At 37.5% G+C, this 16,261-nt stretch overlaps 1 protein-coding gene across 5 annotated transcripts in view; it reads right to left on the bottom strand.

Moving 5' to 3' along the window:
* Positions 1-16,261, bottom strand: part of LOC114928309 (uncharacterized) — a 223,385-nt gene that overhangs the window by 61,468 nt on the left and 145,656 nt on the right. For all 5 annotated transcript variants that reach the window (XM_029299409.2, XM_085479755.1, XM_085479760.1 and 2 more), the window contains exon 5: positions 2,835-2,945. In XM_029299409.2, coding sequence (XP_029155242.1) covers positions 2,835-2,945 — 111 coding nt within the window. The remainder of the gene's footprint in view (positions 1-2,834; positions 2,946-16,261) is intronic.

The raw sequence follows: 16,261 nt of genomic DNA, 5'->3' as shown, positions 1-16,261 counted from the left end.
AAAAGAAAAAGGATTGAAAAAATAATTGTTAACTATTTAGTTAATTATTTATTTTTCTTAGTTAGTATCAAGTTTTTCTTCAATATTGTAACACATTGTTGGTATAAATTTATATTCATGTAATTTAAATGCATTTTATAATAGTACCCATTTCACCATAATTGCGTTTCACAATTAAAAGGGTCTTGTAATTAAACATTGTAAAAAATACAAAATTGGGTCTATCAAAAAGAGATATATCACATATAACATATATTATTATATGCGCGATATTTTATCACCTGTTATGTATCAAAGTGACACACAAAGGAATACAAAGGGCCACATAAAGAAGCACTAGCAGTCTGATCAGCAGTGTTATACATACATATATATATGCGCGTTACAAGAAGCGTTCGTGATCCCGCAAAAGCGGCCGGGATGATTTGGGGAAAATCGCAAAATCAGGCAGAGAGTCCCTCAAGCTCGACTTACGATCGCGGAACGCGCGATAAATAATTCGGACGCTCGCGGAAATCCGTTGGCGAAAAACGCGTAAATCACGCGAGATTACGTCGACCTAAAAGGGATCGCCACCCTTCGTCCGCGTTTGTTTTTGTCGTGATATTTTATAGACTTGCAAAAGGGGCACTTGGAAAAAGGGTATGTCAAAAGCACGCCGCGTCATCCAGCATCCTATCAGGGAGATCCGTCTTACGACAATGAGCGTTCGTTTCTGGATGCTCTCTATCTCGCCCTTTTTTCTCTCTCTGTCGTCGCTTCAACGGGAGAAGCGGAATGGATTAAAACGTGGAACGAGTTCGGAATTATTACGCCCAGCTCTCGGTGTGCATGCGTGCGCGATCTTTTCATCTCGATGGAAACGTCGAGGTAATCGCGAATATGCTTTACGTTGGAAATTGCACGACGGGAAATGAAATGCGGTATAAGTACATACGTCTCTACGTTTCGTATGCAATAATGAAATATTGCGTATGTAATGCGAAATGTAGCATGAAAACGCACATCTTTTTTTCTTTTTAACGAATTGCAAGTGTATAAATTTTATTATTCGTATTACAACATTCTACGTTATACGCGTTACATATATGTATAGTGACCCTTTCATCATCAAATTTTATCTGACTCTATTTGAGAAGAGTTGCATTATTTAGTGTTTTAAAACATTCTCTCAGAAAGTTTTTTATACAACATTATTTATATTATATGATAAAGCAAATTTTGTTTTAAGCATAAAGTGAAAAATTAATATTTTTTTAAGTTAAGTCACTTTATAAAAATGTATTATATATTATAATAGATTTCAAATGATTAATTTATAATTACCATGATGCCATTATGATAAGTTAATCACGCAACACTTCCGGATGATATAATTCCGCATTATTTAGTATTTTAAAAAATTCTGTCAGAAAGTTTTTCTTATACAACATTATTTATGACAAAGCAAATTTTGTTTTGCATATACAATAAAAAATTAATATTTTTTTTAAGTTAAGTCACTTGCATGATAAAAATATAGAATAATCACACAACTGCTTTCAATAAAATTGATGCTAATACATATAGAATTTCAACGATCAATTGATAAGTTATAATCACGCACCACTTCCGAATGATATAATTCCGCGTTATAATAATCGGTTATAAACCGATCGGCAATAACGTATGACCCGGCACGGTCCGGGTGTCGTGGGATTATCAACGACAATGGAATAAATCAGTCGGCAGCGATTACCGGAGGACGTTCTCCCTGGAAGTGACATAACGCGAATAAACTGCGCGAAAGGAGAGAAACGTGATTACGGCGGGAACGCTCTCCCTCTCCCTATCTCGGCGGGACCAGGGACCATTTCTGCAGTCTGCGGGATCTGGTTTACGAGGGTCGCCGTTATCTGATACGAACGCGGCGCCGAATGCCACCGCACCGCAAGAGTCAGCCGCGCGTGCAAGTCTGGAGTCTGGACCGGATCGAGACTAACCTACCACTTGAACCGTCCTCGCAATTGCAATCTCCGTTCCGGGGAGAGCGAGCCAAGTTAACGGATCGACGACTCCACGGCAAGACGGAGACCATAGTTTTCAGATGCTTCGACCCATCGAACGGATAGAACCTAGCTCCCGAAGTTTGATCGAGTTGGCTACTACTACTCGGTTACGCGTAGTTTGGCTGAGACACTAACGTGTCTTACCGCCACTTTTGGTTCCTCTCAATACAGAGAGTTTAAGATACAAAGGTGGGAGAAAATGAAAATTTCCACGAGTATTTTAAGAAAATTGTATATCATTTTTCGGGGGATATCTGCATATTTTTATTTTTTTATTCCATGAAAAAATCATAATAGTTATCGCATATTCTCATCACTGCATGAATAAAATTCTCGTGTCAACTTCCTTTTAATTACGCGGTTACGCGTGACTTTGGCTGACAATGAGACACTAACGTGTCTTCCGCTACTTTTGGTTCCTCTCAATACAGAGAGTTTAAGATACAAAGATGGGAGAAAATGAAAATTTCCACGAGTATATACGCAAATCTTTTTAAGAAAATTGTATACCATTTTTGGGAGATATCTGTTTGCATATTTTTATTTTTTTATTCCATAAAAAAATCATAACAGTTATCGCATATTCTTATCACTGCATGTGAATAAATTTCTCATGTCATTAACTTCCTTTTAATCGTATTAGACGATAACTTTTATCTTTCCAGACCCTGAGGAGTGATGAATATTAATATTTAAACTTTGAATGAAGTCTCTCATTTTTATCCCGACTTTTCGCTTTCACTCCGCGAGACGAGTTTATCGTCTTGAAAAGAAAGAACAACATACCTTGTTAATCTGCCGCTGCAATTTTGTGATCGTCGCTCGGTCTCGTTGAGCCGCGATACGTTCCGCCAGCAACGCTTGCTCCAACTCTTGCACTCGCTCTTCCAAGCTCTCCTGCAATAACAAAGGGCAAAGAATTATGCAAAATGTGAAATATGCGAAACGGCAAGGTAACGCATACGCATTTTTCATTCGTTGTGCGCGGACAAAAGCTTTCTATGCGTCGCGCGCATAAATAGCCCGCCAAGATTAATTGAGAACGGGATATGAAATTGAAATTGTACTCGCACGAAAAAAAATAGCAAAATTTCGTACGCGATCTACTCATCGATGGAAAACGCCATTACACTGATTTCCAATTAACTTCTCGTCTCTCGAGCGATGCAATTCCGAAATCCATCCGTAACTTTCGGCTGGCTATTCCCGACGTAATTCCCGTTACCTGAGTTTTAAGCTGCCTTAACAGGAGCTTAAACTTTAAGGAGAGATCACACTCTCCTCTCGTATACTTGGAGATTACCGCGCCAATGCACGTCGGAGAATCAGATTCCCTGAAAGCGAGAAACCTTGTCGGTCCGGTCGATTCTCGTCTGCTTGCGGTTAGCCAAGAAAAATATCAATATTCTTAAATAATCCCGGAACAGCCGCAAAATAAAACCGTCGACAAGTTTCACTTTAATTTTAATAATTTTAGAAATGATGTAACAAAAATCTCTTTCGACTGTAAAAAAAAAAACGCATTTAAGATTTTAGTGTGATTTGCAGGTAAAGTTAATAATTCTCAAATATTATTTATCCGTCAAGAAATAATACTTGACAAAACTTGAAAAAATATTCAAAATATACATTTGTGCTTTAAAGACTTTAATTAATGAGAAATTATTTTTTATGCCGAATCTCGAATTAGGATTCACTCAAACGCTTACGGAATCGATCATTTCGAGTCCGCTGCAATTTTCACGCGGACGTTCTTCGAATTGATTTACATTCTTCGTAAGGCATTTCTGATTATCAATAACGATTATTGGGGGGTTGAAAGTGCCGGGACGGAATGGTAATGAGCGGACCCTTACCTAGTCCCCGGGGGTTGTTGGTCGCGATTTGACCATAAGTATTGGGCGCGATCTATTAGATTCAAGGAGACGCCGACGCGGCTTCGAGGGCACCCACCCATTCCGTTCCGTACATCTGTAGACGGATTCGTATGCGAGGGCACGTAGTCGCAATTCACCCTTCTCGAACCCTTGGCCACCGCACAACGCGCGTCCATTGTTTGCCGCCAACGACTCCCGTGTCCCGCACAGGAGCAGAATTCGATAATCGGCATAAAAAATCATTTCTCATTAATTAAAGTGTTTCAAGCATTAATCTAAATTTTGAATTTTTTTTTTCAAGTTTTATCCAGCATTATTTGTTGACGGATAAATCATATTTGAGATTCATTAACTTTACTTATTTTGTGATACGAGAGAAAGAGAGTTCGCGAATCGAAAATTATTCTCGTCGTTTATGAAAATGGTTACGCTTGTATCTCGTGTGCACCAATTATTATTATTTTTTAAAAGATCTTTCTTAGGCGACAACAATTTTTTTATGCTGTAACAGGACAAATTATAATTTTTGAAAATATTTTTGTAGGATAAAACAGACATGTATGTTACATTTTAAGCATTTTATATATTATATAAAATAAATGATACCTCTTAAATTTAAAAAGTAATACTCCATAATTTAAAAAAAAATTAAATAACATATATATTACATAATTACGAATTTTATCTAATGCTTTAAAAAAAAAAGGAATAATTAGGAGTAAAAAAAAACTCATTAAGTCAGTTATACTCTATTATAGAATATATCACGTCCCGAATAATTACGAAGCCGCGTGGTGGAAGAGCGTAAAGACTTTCGTGACGCGCAGTCGTTCTTTGTATCGAAGGGAAATGTTGCAGGTTGCTAGATCGATATGCGAGATCTCTTTCTATACATGAGGTACGGATGTTTGGTTACTTTGTTTTCTGAGCCAACAGTACGGATGATAAGCAAATTTATGAAACGTGTTTTGATATTGATTAAACGATAAGCATATTTCAACTCTGGTAGCAACGATGAAGTAAATTGATGAGAATCCGGAATGAAAAATTATACACACGAGACTATCAATTACAAACTACTACTATACGAGAGCCGATCTCTCTCGTGTAACGTAACATTGTTAGCATTGTCGATGCAAGTTTTATCTCAACATTTTCAACAGATTTACAGCCACAGCAAAATAGAATTTATATTCAATCACCTTTGAGTCGCTCGTGAGAAACATGAAAAATGTTTACGGTGATAAATCATCCTTAGACGTAACAGTGTAAAAAAAAAAAAAACTGACGTCCTGTCGTGCTAAGCAAACGTATCTTGTATGCTTTTATTTTCAACAAATCGAGCGGCTCTTGTAACAGCCACCTGTCGATGAAACGAAAATGGAACGTTTTATCTGCTCGCGATAAATTAAATAGCCGCACTTTCGTATTCGTGCTGGTCAATTTTCAGAGTAGATATGATGTAATAAACGAGAGAGTCATAATTTTCTCTCGTCTGTACGCATCGAAAGGAAAAAAACGAAACGAACGGTCGAAAAGAATCGTAATGATAATGCAAATAAATTCAATAAATGATTCCTCCATAAAGCCAATCTCTCGCAAACCATAAACATTACTCGCATTCATAAACTTTGCACGTCGAGTAAAACAATTTAAATGTCAAATGATCTATTATTTAAATGATATTATTATGCGCGCCGGAAATAAATATCGTCGAATATTACATATCTATCGCGTACAAACATCCGTTATTCGTTTATATTCGGCAAAAATGATTTAATTATATTAAATTATTTGTATACGAACAGAACACAAAAGCCATGATAAAATATCGACAGCAAAATAAGCTGTAACTGATATCGCGGTATCGTTGCAAATATTATACTCACCCTCTCTCTCTCTCTCTCTCTCTCCCTCTCGGGGAGAATTAATGAATATATTGAATTCGCGACACATATATTACACATATGACGGGGATAAATATCAATGGCTTGACAAACGACGTCCCACGCAAGAGTGTTCCACGACCGTTTAGTAAAACGCCCTTATCTCTCTCCCTGGCGTCGTGGGTTCGCAATTATAACGAGCTCCGACATTGCATAACCAGTTCTGGCCTGCGTGGGGGAATTTAGGGGTCGAGAGGGCACATACACAGACCGGGGCGGAATACACGTCCGAGGACCCGTAGAATTAGCACGGGGACTTCCGGGACGTCATTTAAAGTGCGGACCCGCGATGAACCCACTCTATATGCAGAGATTCCGTTAAATTGCAAACGCCCGTGTTTCTCCTTCCACCGAGCAGGAAGGGTGGACTCTCTCTCTTTCTCTCTCTCTCTCTCTTCTCACGGGAGGGTTAAGGTATCGCGCCGACGTGTAATCAGACCCGACTGACTCCTGTGAACGCCATCAGCCAGCGCGGTGTTGTCCTATACATCTATGCTGGCCTCCTTGCTCCAGCAATGAGCGAAAGCGTGACGGAAAATTCTCGGTTTTCCTCCCCAAAACGTTAATTTCCACCCGTTAATTGCGACTCGATTTTAACCGTCGAAAGTAAATCAAGCGTTATTCAATTGTAAATCGAGTTAAACTCTCGAGTGTTAATCGACTCGAATTTAATCACCGGAACGTGATTACGAATGAAAAAATAAATTCGAGGAACTTGAACAACAAAATGCTAAATATGTATCGACGAAAAATAATAAGCGTGTTACGGAAATTCGATTAAATATTAAATATCTCCTCGAGACGACGCATTTGAAAAGAAGATGTGTATCGCGAAAAGGACGAATCGATATCTGATTACGAATAAAAAATTCAATTGTAAATCGTGTTAAACTCTCGAGTGTTAATCGACTCGAATTTAATCACCGGAACGTGATTACGAATGAAAAAATAAATTCGAGGAACTTGAACAACAAGATGCTAAATATGTATCGACGAAAAATAATAAGCGTGTTACGGAAATTCGATTAAATATTAAATATCTCCTCGAGACGACGCATTTGAAAAGAAGACGTGTATCGCGAAAAGGACGAATCGATATCTGATTACGAATAAAAAATTCAATTGTAAATCGTGTTAAACTCTCGAGTGTTAATCGACTCGAATTTAATCACCGGAACGTGATTACGAATGAAAAAATAAATTCGAGGAACTTGAACAACAAAATGCTAAATATGTATCGACGAAAAATAATAAACGCAAATTCAATTAAATATTAAATATCTCCTCGAGACGACGCATTTGAAAAGAAGACGTGTATCACGAAAAGGACGAATCGATATCTGATTACGAATAAAAAATAAATTCGAGGAACTTGAGCAACAAAACGCTAAATATTTATCAAGGAAAAACAATAAACGTGTTTCGTAAATTAAATAAAATATTCAATATCTCCTCGAGGCGACATTTGAAAAGAAGTGTATCGCGAAGAGGACGAATCGATATCTGCGAAAACACGTCTTTATGTAAATTCCGCAAGACGGACTTTCCCTCGAGTTTTCACGATACAGAGTCTGTCTCTTTCTCTCTCCCTCTTTCGCGGTGGACACTGAATTATGGTCGTGATTTCCGGCGAGATGGACCTTCCGGCCTGGCAAAAGTCCAGTACTTCGCGAAAGTGCGCGGATAAATCAAACGCGTTTTTCGATGGCCGTACCAAGGCGTTAGTTTATTGCCATGTAAATCATCGGAGCCGCGGCGGCGACAATCGGCGTCGATAGAAAAATACACCAAGCCGTTTGTCGGCTTCTATAAGCCGCGGCAAAATCGCAAATTTTGAGACATATATGCAACTCACCCCAGAAATAATTAAATCAAAAATTAACGAGCATTTCGTCGAGTAGTATCTTCAAATATATAAATATTTATTATTATAAAACATAATATATTGTACACATAATATATCATATAATATATCCTAAAAAATATATTATATATTATATATTAATAAAAAATAATTTTTTTAAGACATATATACAACTCACCTCAGAAATAATTAAATCAAAGATTAACGAGCATTTCGTCGAGTAGTATCTTCAAATATATAAATATTTATTATTATAAAAACAACATATCATACAATACATTCTAAAAAATATATTATATATTATATAATTAATATACTATATTAATAAAAAATAAATTTCAACAGCCATTCGAGGAAAACTCTTATGAATCAACACAAGAATATGAGTTCTTGAATTGATAACAATATTATATTAGTTAGTTAAAAATGAAAATCGTAATGAAAGTAAATGTATTATATATATATATAGATTTCTACAGAAACCTGCTAGCCTCTACACACTTTTATGGTCTATATCACATCGTTGCGAGTACTTTGCAGCTTTATCTCTCAGACGTTATGTTGTTCGAAATTCACTCGGTCCCTAATTCACTCGGGCAATTGTCGTTCCTTCTCGCATCTTATGGGACAACCTGCAGTGGGCGAGCAGTATCGACTGCGAACTCACCGGAGGAGTCGCTTCGAGGGCGCGTTATATCGCGCTTTATTGCCGTGGCGTGCGGATGGCACATACTCTGTATACAGGAGTAATAGTAACGGAATTTATAGGCGAAAGTCTTATGACGTTTCCCTTCCGTGCGCGGTATAAGCTTTATCGACACATTGTTATCTTTATTTACTCGCGCGCGTCCAGATTTCATTTCAGATATTTACGAACTTGTCCCACGAAGCCGCTAGCTCGCCGATGTCGTGCATCGTCGTCGTTTTAACAGCCACTCCGCACGATTGCACGCCGCATTTTACTCGTCTACATTGTTATCGGACGACAATAACGCCGCCGCAAGAGAGAGAGAGAGAGAGAGAGAGCGAGTGCCGATCGAGAAATCGCTGCGTTCGGATTTAATCTGGGTCGCGGGGAAAATAGATTAATCGGCTTTAACGACCAGCTATTTGGATCAAGCTCTTTTCTCTCCGTCCGTCAAGGATTCGCATTTTTCCATTTTGTCCAAACACATCTCACCATAGACATATTTTCTCCCTCTCTCTCTATACACATGTGTAGATTTATTTATTTTTTTTCTCTCCGTGCACAGAGAAAATTTTCTCTTAAAATTTACCCTGAAAATCACGATAATCCTGGGACAATATATATCGGAAGAATTTTATAAGAGCTTCTCTGATTAATCTGTCACGATAAAAAATTTAAATATGTACGTAGTAAAATTAATCGAACATTTTATATTTCATTGCGGTAGATATCACGATTTTCAGGATAAATTCTACGAGAAAATTCTCTCCTTCGTCCTCCGTTTAACGCGATATAAAATTAGAATGGTTTGAAACAAAGGAATAAATGGAGCATATATTTGATAGTCGAAATATTCAGTGAATTTGCGTGGTGGTTCACTTTATATACGTTCGTGAAATTATCGCACCGCAAATGGGTCAGACGGAATTTTCGGCGACGCTAAATTCCCTCGGGATTGAATCTCCTCTAGTCGTCGCTCTATCACGCCATTTCCGAAACCCCACGTGTATAAGCTCACCCGTTTGTGCCCGTTTTCGACCCCTTTCCGGGAAGCTTTATAAAGAAGTTGCGGGAGTGTTTCGAAAGCGCGCCCGAGAGAATTGATTCCCTCCGAAAGATGGGATCGAAAAGAGATGATGGGGGGACGAGGGAAGGACCAAAAGAAGAGCTCAAGATTAGAACATCGAGAGGAGGAAGCCTTCTTCCCTTTCGATATGCTTATATCTTCGTCGAACTGAGACATTTTAATTTACGGTCCCCGTTGATGCGATATCGCGCAGCCGAATTCCTTTTCCACGTGGGTGGAGCCGTATTTCTCTCGCACTCGAAGAAGCCTGACAATGAGAAGCGAAGACGCGGCGGTATCTTTTATGAAGAGGAGGATGAAAGAAAGCGCGTCCGGTTCGATGAGTCGCGAATCATTTCTTGCCCGACTGAAATCGCGACCCGGTCCATTCGTGTCGGGGAACGCAATTAAAACGAAACGCGTGCCATTCGCGAGTGAAAGAGAGAAACCGCCTTCTCTCCAGAGTGAAACCCGATGAATTAATCAAATAACGTCGTCCGATCGACGTGCGAGAACGACGTCGCGTCTGAATTTATGTTTTTTTTTTTTTTTTCTTACGTCGTCCGTCCGAGATTAATACACCTGCATAAAATGATCAATCACTTTTAATTAAAGACGAGCAAAAAATTATTCAAATTGGTAGAAGTCAACCATCTCGCTTATCCGAAACGAGATATCAACACGGTTATCATATCTCGCATACACGATGAAAGTCGATAATTATAATCGTCGTATATTTTTTTAAATACTTTTCCATTAATCATTTTCTCCTTTATCCCAATTAATTATAATTTTTTATTATATTTTATAGATAAAAAATATCGATATCGTTATGACGTATTTAATAACAAGGATTCTGTACGTTAGAATGAAATCCGGAGAAAGAATTAAGGCGAAATTCAAATTGATAGAAGTCAACTATCTCGCTTATCCGAAACGAGATATCAACACGATTATCATATCTCGCATACACGATGAAAGTCGATAATTATAATCGTCGTATATTTTTTTAAATACTTTTCCATTAATCATTTTCTCCCTTTATCCTAATTAATTATAATTTTTTATTATATTTTATAGATAAAAAATATCGATATCGTTATGACGTATTTAATAACAAGGATTCTGTACGTTAGAATGAAATCCGGAGAAAGAATTAAGGCGAAATTCAAATTGGTAGAAGTCAACCATCTCGCTTATCCGAAACGAGATATCAACACGGTTATCATATCTCGCATACACGATGAAAGTCGATAATTATAATCGTCGTATATTTTTTTAAATACTTTTCCATTAATTATTTTCTCCTTTAATCTCAATTAAATATAATTTTTCTCATACTTTTTTTAGATAAAAAATATATCGATATCATTATGACGTATTTAAGAACAAGGATTCTGCACGTCGAAATGAAAGTCCGGAGAAAGAATTAACGCGAAATTCGCGGACGCAATTTCCGTTTTCCTCGTAAAGAGCGACAACGAAGAGTTCGCAGCGACGCTTTATCGAGGACATTGATCTCTCCCTTCGAGCCCTCGAGATATCTCGTGTCCTGCAGAGTCCGGCAGTCGTTGCGCGTCGCATAAAAAGGGAGCTGGACGTTCGCGAAATTCGATGGATGGTGCACCTTTAAGGTGCAACTGCTGCCGCGGAGAACGAAGAACAATGGGGGGCTGGATAAAGGGGTGCGAGGTCGCTTCAGGGAAGAGGGATGGGTGCTCGAGCTTACTCGTGAAGAGAAAGGGTGGCTTCGAGAGAGAGAGAGAGCTCGAAGGGTGGCTAATAGAAACGAAGGACTCGTCTGTCGTCGAGGAACAAAGCCGTACAGGTGCCTATTGACGAAAGATCTCAGTGTAAAAAAAGAAAGAGGGAGGACCCGCGATCGATACGCAATATCGAATCGCAATGTGTGACTTTGTTCTTTCTTTCGAACAAAAATTGTAGACGTCGAAATGTAAAAAAATTTCATTCTTAATTCTGCGATGTAAATCGAAAAGATGAATAAATGCTAGTCGTGATAACTGTGAAACGTGTATAATAATTATGTAAATAATTTCTTTTATAAAAAAATTTGATTATTAGGAGAAATTGCAGACATCGAAATGTAATAAAATTTTATTCTTTTAATGCGATATAAATCACAAAAATAAATAAATTCTAGTCGTAATAATTGTAAAACGTGTATAATATAATTATGTAAATAATTATTACATAATTTCTTTGATAAAAAATCTTATTATTAAGAGATAAATTTTATTTGTCGATATTTTTCCTACGAATGTACATAATATAGTGGCGCGAAATATCGAATCGCAATGTGTCACTTGGTTTCTTTATTCCCGATCTGTCGAAAAAATTGCAGACATCGAAATGTAATAAAATTTAATTCTTTTAATGCGATATAAATCACAAAAATAAATAAATGCTAGTCGTAATAATTGTAAAACGTGTACAAAAATTATGTAAATAATTATTACATAATTTCTTTGATAAAAAATCATATTATTAAGAGATACATTTTATTTGTCAATATTTTTCCTACGAATATACATAATATAACTCAGTGGCGCGAAATAAATCGATTCTTATGAGCGATTCCTGTGAACGAGGGTGGAAGATGATAATTCAACTACGTTCCAATAATCTGTATACGGCTTTGAGGAATCTTACGAGGCTGTAAAATGCGAGAGATCGTCGATGAACGAAGGAAATCCCAACGATGGTATGCGCGGTATTTGAAATAAGAAATACCCTCAAATCCCGGAAAGCCCGACGCGACGAAGGGATGAAAAACAGGAGATAGGAACGAATAAGAAATGAGAGTGTGCATTCCTCAATCAGTCGATATAAGTATTTACCCAAGACAGGATCAACGAGATTTTGCTCACAAGGATTCCGCGATTATTGCTCGAAAGCGGAAAAGAATCTCAAGAGCGCGGCGATTATCTTTCTAATTTGTGAAATTAAAGATTTATTAGCCGTTTAATCCGACGGCTTTCGCCGGCTTAACGATATATTGCCCATATTCTTGGAGGGATATTAAAGTCATACAAAAATGCTGCAATATAAAATCGTGAAATTAATGTTTATGAATTTATGTCTATAAATAAAATTAACCGATTATTATTGAATAAAAAAAAATAATAATTCTCAGCTTGACAGTCATCGTAAAATAAGGGGAAAAAACAACTACTAGTTTGCTTAAAAATGACAACAGTTATCTAAGCGAGGAGCATGTCTCTTCGCACTTGACTGCATCCAGAATTTGGCAAGTCGCGTTATCGTTCTCGAGAAGGAACTCTTTAATCCTTCTTAAGTGGGCACATATATTTCGTGTCGCGGGAGAGATAAGTCGGCCACCGGAGTTGTTTATACGCAGATTAGGTGCCGAAAATATAGTGGTGAGCGGCAATATTTTTTTACGGATGTATATATACGCGAATGAAGCGAAAATAAAACCCAAACAACCGGAAAGCTTTGATAAGAGCACAAATCCACAAGTCTACTTTATTCCCGGAGATTAAAGTTTGAAAAAAATTATAATTATTTCATCCGTGAAAGCAGAAAATGTAGGGATGTAATATTGACGCGAGCAATCGTAGTTCAATACAATGTCTCCATTTTAGCAAAATAATTACTAATATAATGGATGAGTAGGGAAGAAAAAAATGTATGTTCGTTATTGCGTGCGAATTGTATGCGCCATCTCGCTCTTCCGTTTAATAACAAATTGCATCTTGTTTTACCTTTACGGAGATATATTTAAATGAATCGTTCTGTACTCTGGACGATAGAACAGGAGGGAAATAATCACGCGACACATGGAAAATTGCGTTTTTATTTAAATCCCATTCGCGACGCCATTTGCCCTCGTAATAATGGAGAGCGAAAAAAAAATATTCGAGGCGAGAAATTAATCCCGCGAATAAAATTAAATATTCCCGCGACGCGTGTTGTGCGTGTATCTGTGTGTGTGTCGGTTTGTTCCTCTCGTGATGCTGCCGCGTGAATGATAAAGCGGTTTCTCTCGGCTGAACAGAACGAGCATGTATATCCGCTGTAATCGATCTTGCGGCGAGATTCTCACACGTCCTCCCCGACACTCGGATCTTATTCCAGATAAGCCAATGGCATTGATCGCAATATCGCGTATCCGTGTTGGATATTGCATCGCGTGGGACGAATAAGCAAAGCGCGACTGCGTATCCGATTGTCGCGAAATGCACCGTCACTAAAGATCGCAATCTTCAGACAAGATGAAAATTGAACGGTTTAACTTTCCGATTTTTCTCCATATTTTCAAGTCGCCAATTACGTTGATGCAAGAAAATTATCAAGTGCGGTTATTAATATATTCATGAATTTTATCTCATTTAAAATCTCAATCATTTGCATCCGTGGGCGTCCACAAAAAAAGGGCAAGAGGATCGAGGCATCTGCTGCCCCTTTTGGAATTAGTAAAAAAAAATTAAGCATTTGCTGTCCTTTCGAAAACAGGAATTTTTTTGTATTTAAAAAATTAAGAAAGAACAAAAAAAAATAAAAAACAGAAAATTTAATTTATGCCCCTTTCTAGAAAAAATCTTGCAGACACCCATGCAAGAAAGAGGGAGAGGCTAATAAAATAAAAAAATTTGATGATTTTCGATCTCTTTTCTATACAATTGGCTGATAGTTTCGCGATTCTTCTCGACATGACAAAATGCAAACTATTATATATACGAAGTTTCGCGGGTTTGACAGATGGTACTTTAATACGCGCGACACACCAATATTCTGTTCAATTCTAAGGCGATTTATCGGCGCATAAATCAGCGTCGTCATCCGTCGTCCGCTACCGCATCGCAGGGCGACATTCGTATAGCGAAAGAGAGAGAGAGAGAGAGCGAATTGAATTCGCAAATTACATCTCGCGTAAATTGTCGGAGCCGTCTTTAATCCCTCGCTCCACTACTCCGCCCAAGCTCCCGATCCCGATAGTCGTAAAGGGAAATTCGTGAATGTCCATCCAATGCGAGCACGTCGCACCGGAATCTGTTACGGTACATTAATTTTAAACATCGCTATTCGGCAAAATCACGACCGGACACGGCGGACATCGTAACATGGCTCTCTCTCTCTTGGCCCTAATCGATAATCTCTAAAGGATCATGGCGCAATTTATGCGGCTCCCTTGCGGCGAGCAGCTTTGAATAACTTGTTGACAATGTCGTCGAGTAACTTATTTATCGTGTGTGACGGAAATTTTCAGATAAAACAAAATTCAGAGCTCCGATAAAATGCGGTAAGATATTTAAATTCGATAAATTATTCTCCGATTTTCTGTGAAAAAATATTAAATGCAGAGAGCTTTATAAATTGTCCACTATGACTGTACTATATGAATAACTTGTTGACAATAGCGTCGGGTAACTTATTTATCATGTGTGACGGAAATTTTCAGATAACACAAAATTCAGAGCTCCAATAAAATGCGATAAGATATTTAAATTGGATAAATTATTCTGTGACTTTCTGTTAAAAAAATATTAAATGCAGAGAGCTTTATAAATTGAAATCGAATAATAAAATAATTTTACTCGTAGATGTGTTTGTGAATTAGAAAGATAATTTCTAGATTGATACTTTGCTTTATTTCAAAGATTTTGCTCGCAGAAGCTCCGTAATGGCGGCGATTTAAACTTAATACGCGCTTGATTGAATATCGTGCCCTTTCAAGCCTTAAGGGGGCCGTCAAAGGTATATCCTCAGCATAACAGCATGTCACACGGACATTTTGCTGCCCATTAAAAGGGAGAACCCCCGCTTTGAATTCGAGTATCTTAAATAATTACCAAAGATAATTCGATGAAAGTCTAAAGCCGATGTGAAGAGGCCAGCAGCCAGGAGTACCAAGTCGAGATGATGTCAAGAGGTTAGATGTCAGAGGTCGTCTTGAAAGAAGCGGTGATAAAGAGAACAAGAGATTGGGAGAGGCATTTAATCAAGGATAAAATCAAGGATAAAATAGGATAGGAAACTTGGTACTTCGCGCTTCCTCCGAAAACAATGATTTCAAAGACGATCTAAAAGAAACTGCAGAAATTTGTAAAATCTATGAACCCTCATCAAAAATGTTAAATTCGATTTAACCCTTTGATGCGGTCTCAAACCGAGATATTCCTGGCAAAGCTCTTTGTCCCAGACTCGAGAGAGGGATCGCAAAGGGTTAAAATAAATTTTTCCTTTATATTTTTTTTTTTCAACCCTTATATACGCTTTTGATAAATTTTGTAGTATATTCTGTATAAAAAAATATCTCTTAATAATTCAAAAGCACGTGACATACGTCTCTCGTTCGCAATAGAATATAGAGGCAGGACAAGATAATTTTAACCGTCGAACCCACAAGTCCTTTGTCTTTTCACGAAACAAAGAGACGAGGATGCGGGCGGCATCGACACACATCACGATGAAAAGTTTACCTTGATTAAAATTGTTTTAATAACATACCGAGATATTTTTCGCGCATTCAAATAGTTTCGCGATATATGAATTACATACATATCATATAAATAATATACAGAATAACTGCGACATGATTTTTTATGGCCAATAAATTTTGTAATATTTGCCCTTTATCTCGCGTTTAACAGGAATTTAATATCCCCGTAAAATGCTTGCAGAAGTTTCTATTTTATATTGTCAATTTTCATTGTTATTCGTTATTTATAACAATTCTAGTGAGAAAAATATGTGGCCATTCGATTTTTTACTCCATAAAAAATACTTT

Source organism: Nylanderia fulva, unplaced genomic scaffold, assembly GCF_048542155.1.
Source record: "Nylanderia fulva isolate GAGA-0341 unplaced genomic scaffold, ASM4854215v1 Scaffold1, whole genome shotgun sequence".
In the NCBI taxonomy this organism is placed as follows: Eukaryota; Metazoa; Arthropoda; class Insecta; order Hymenoptera; family Formicidae; genus Nylanderia; species Nylanderia fulva.
The sequence above is the reverse complement of the archived record's forward strand: the minus strand, read 5'-3'. Positions and strand labels throughout refer to the sequence as shown.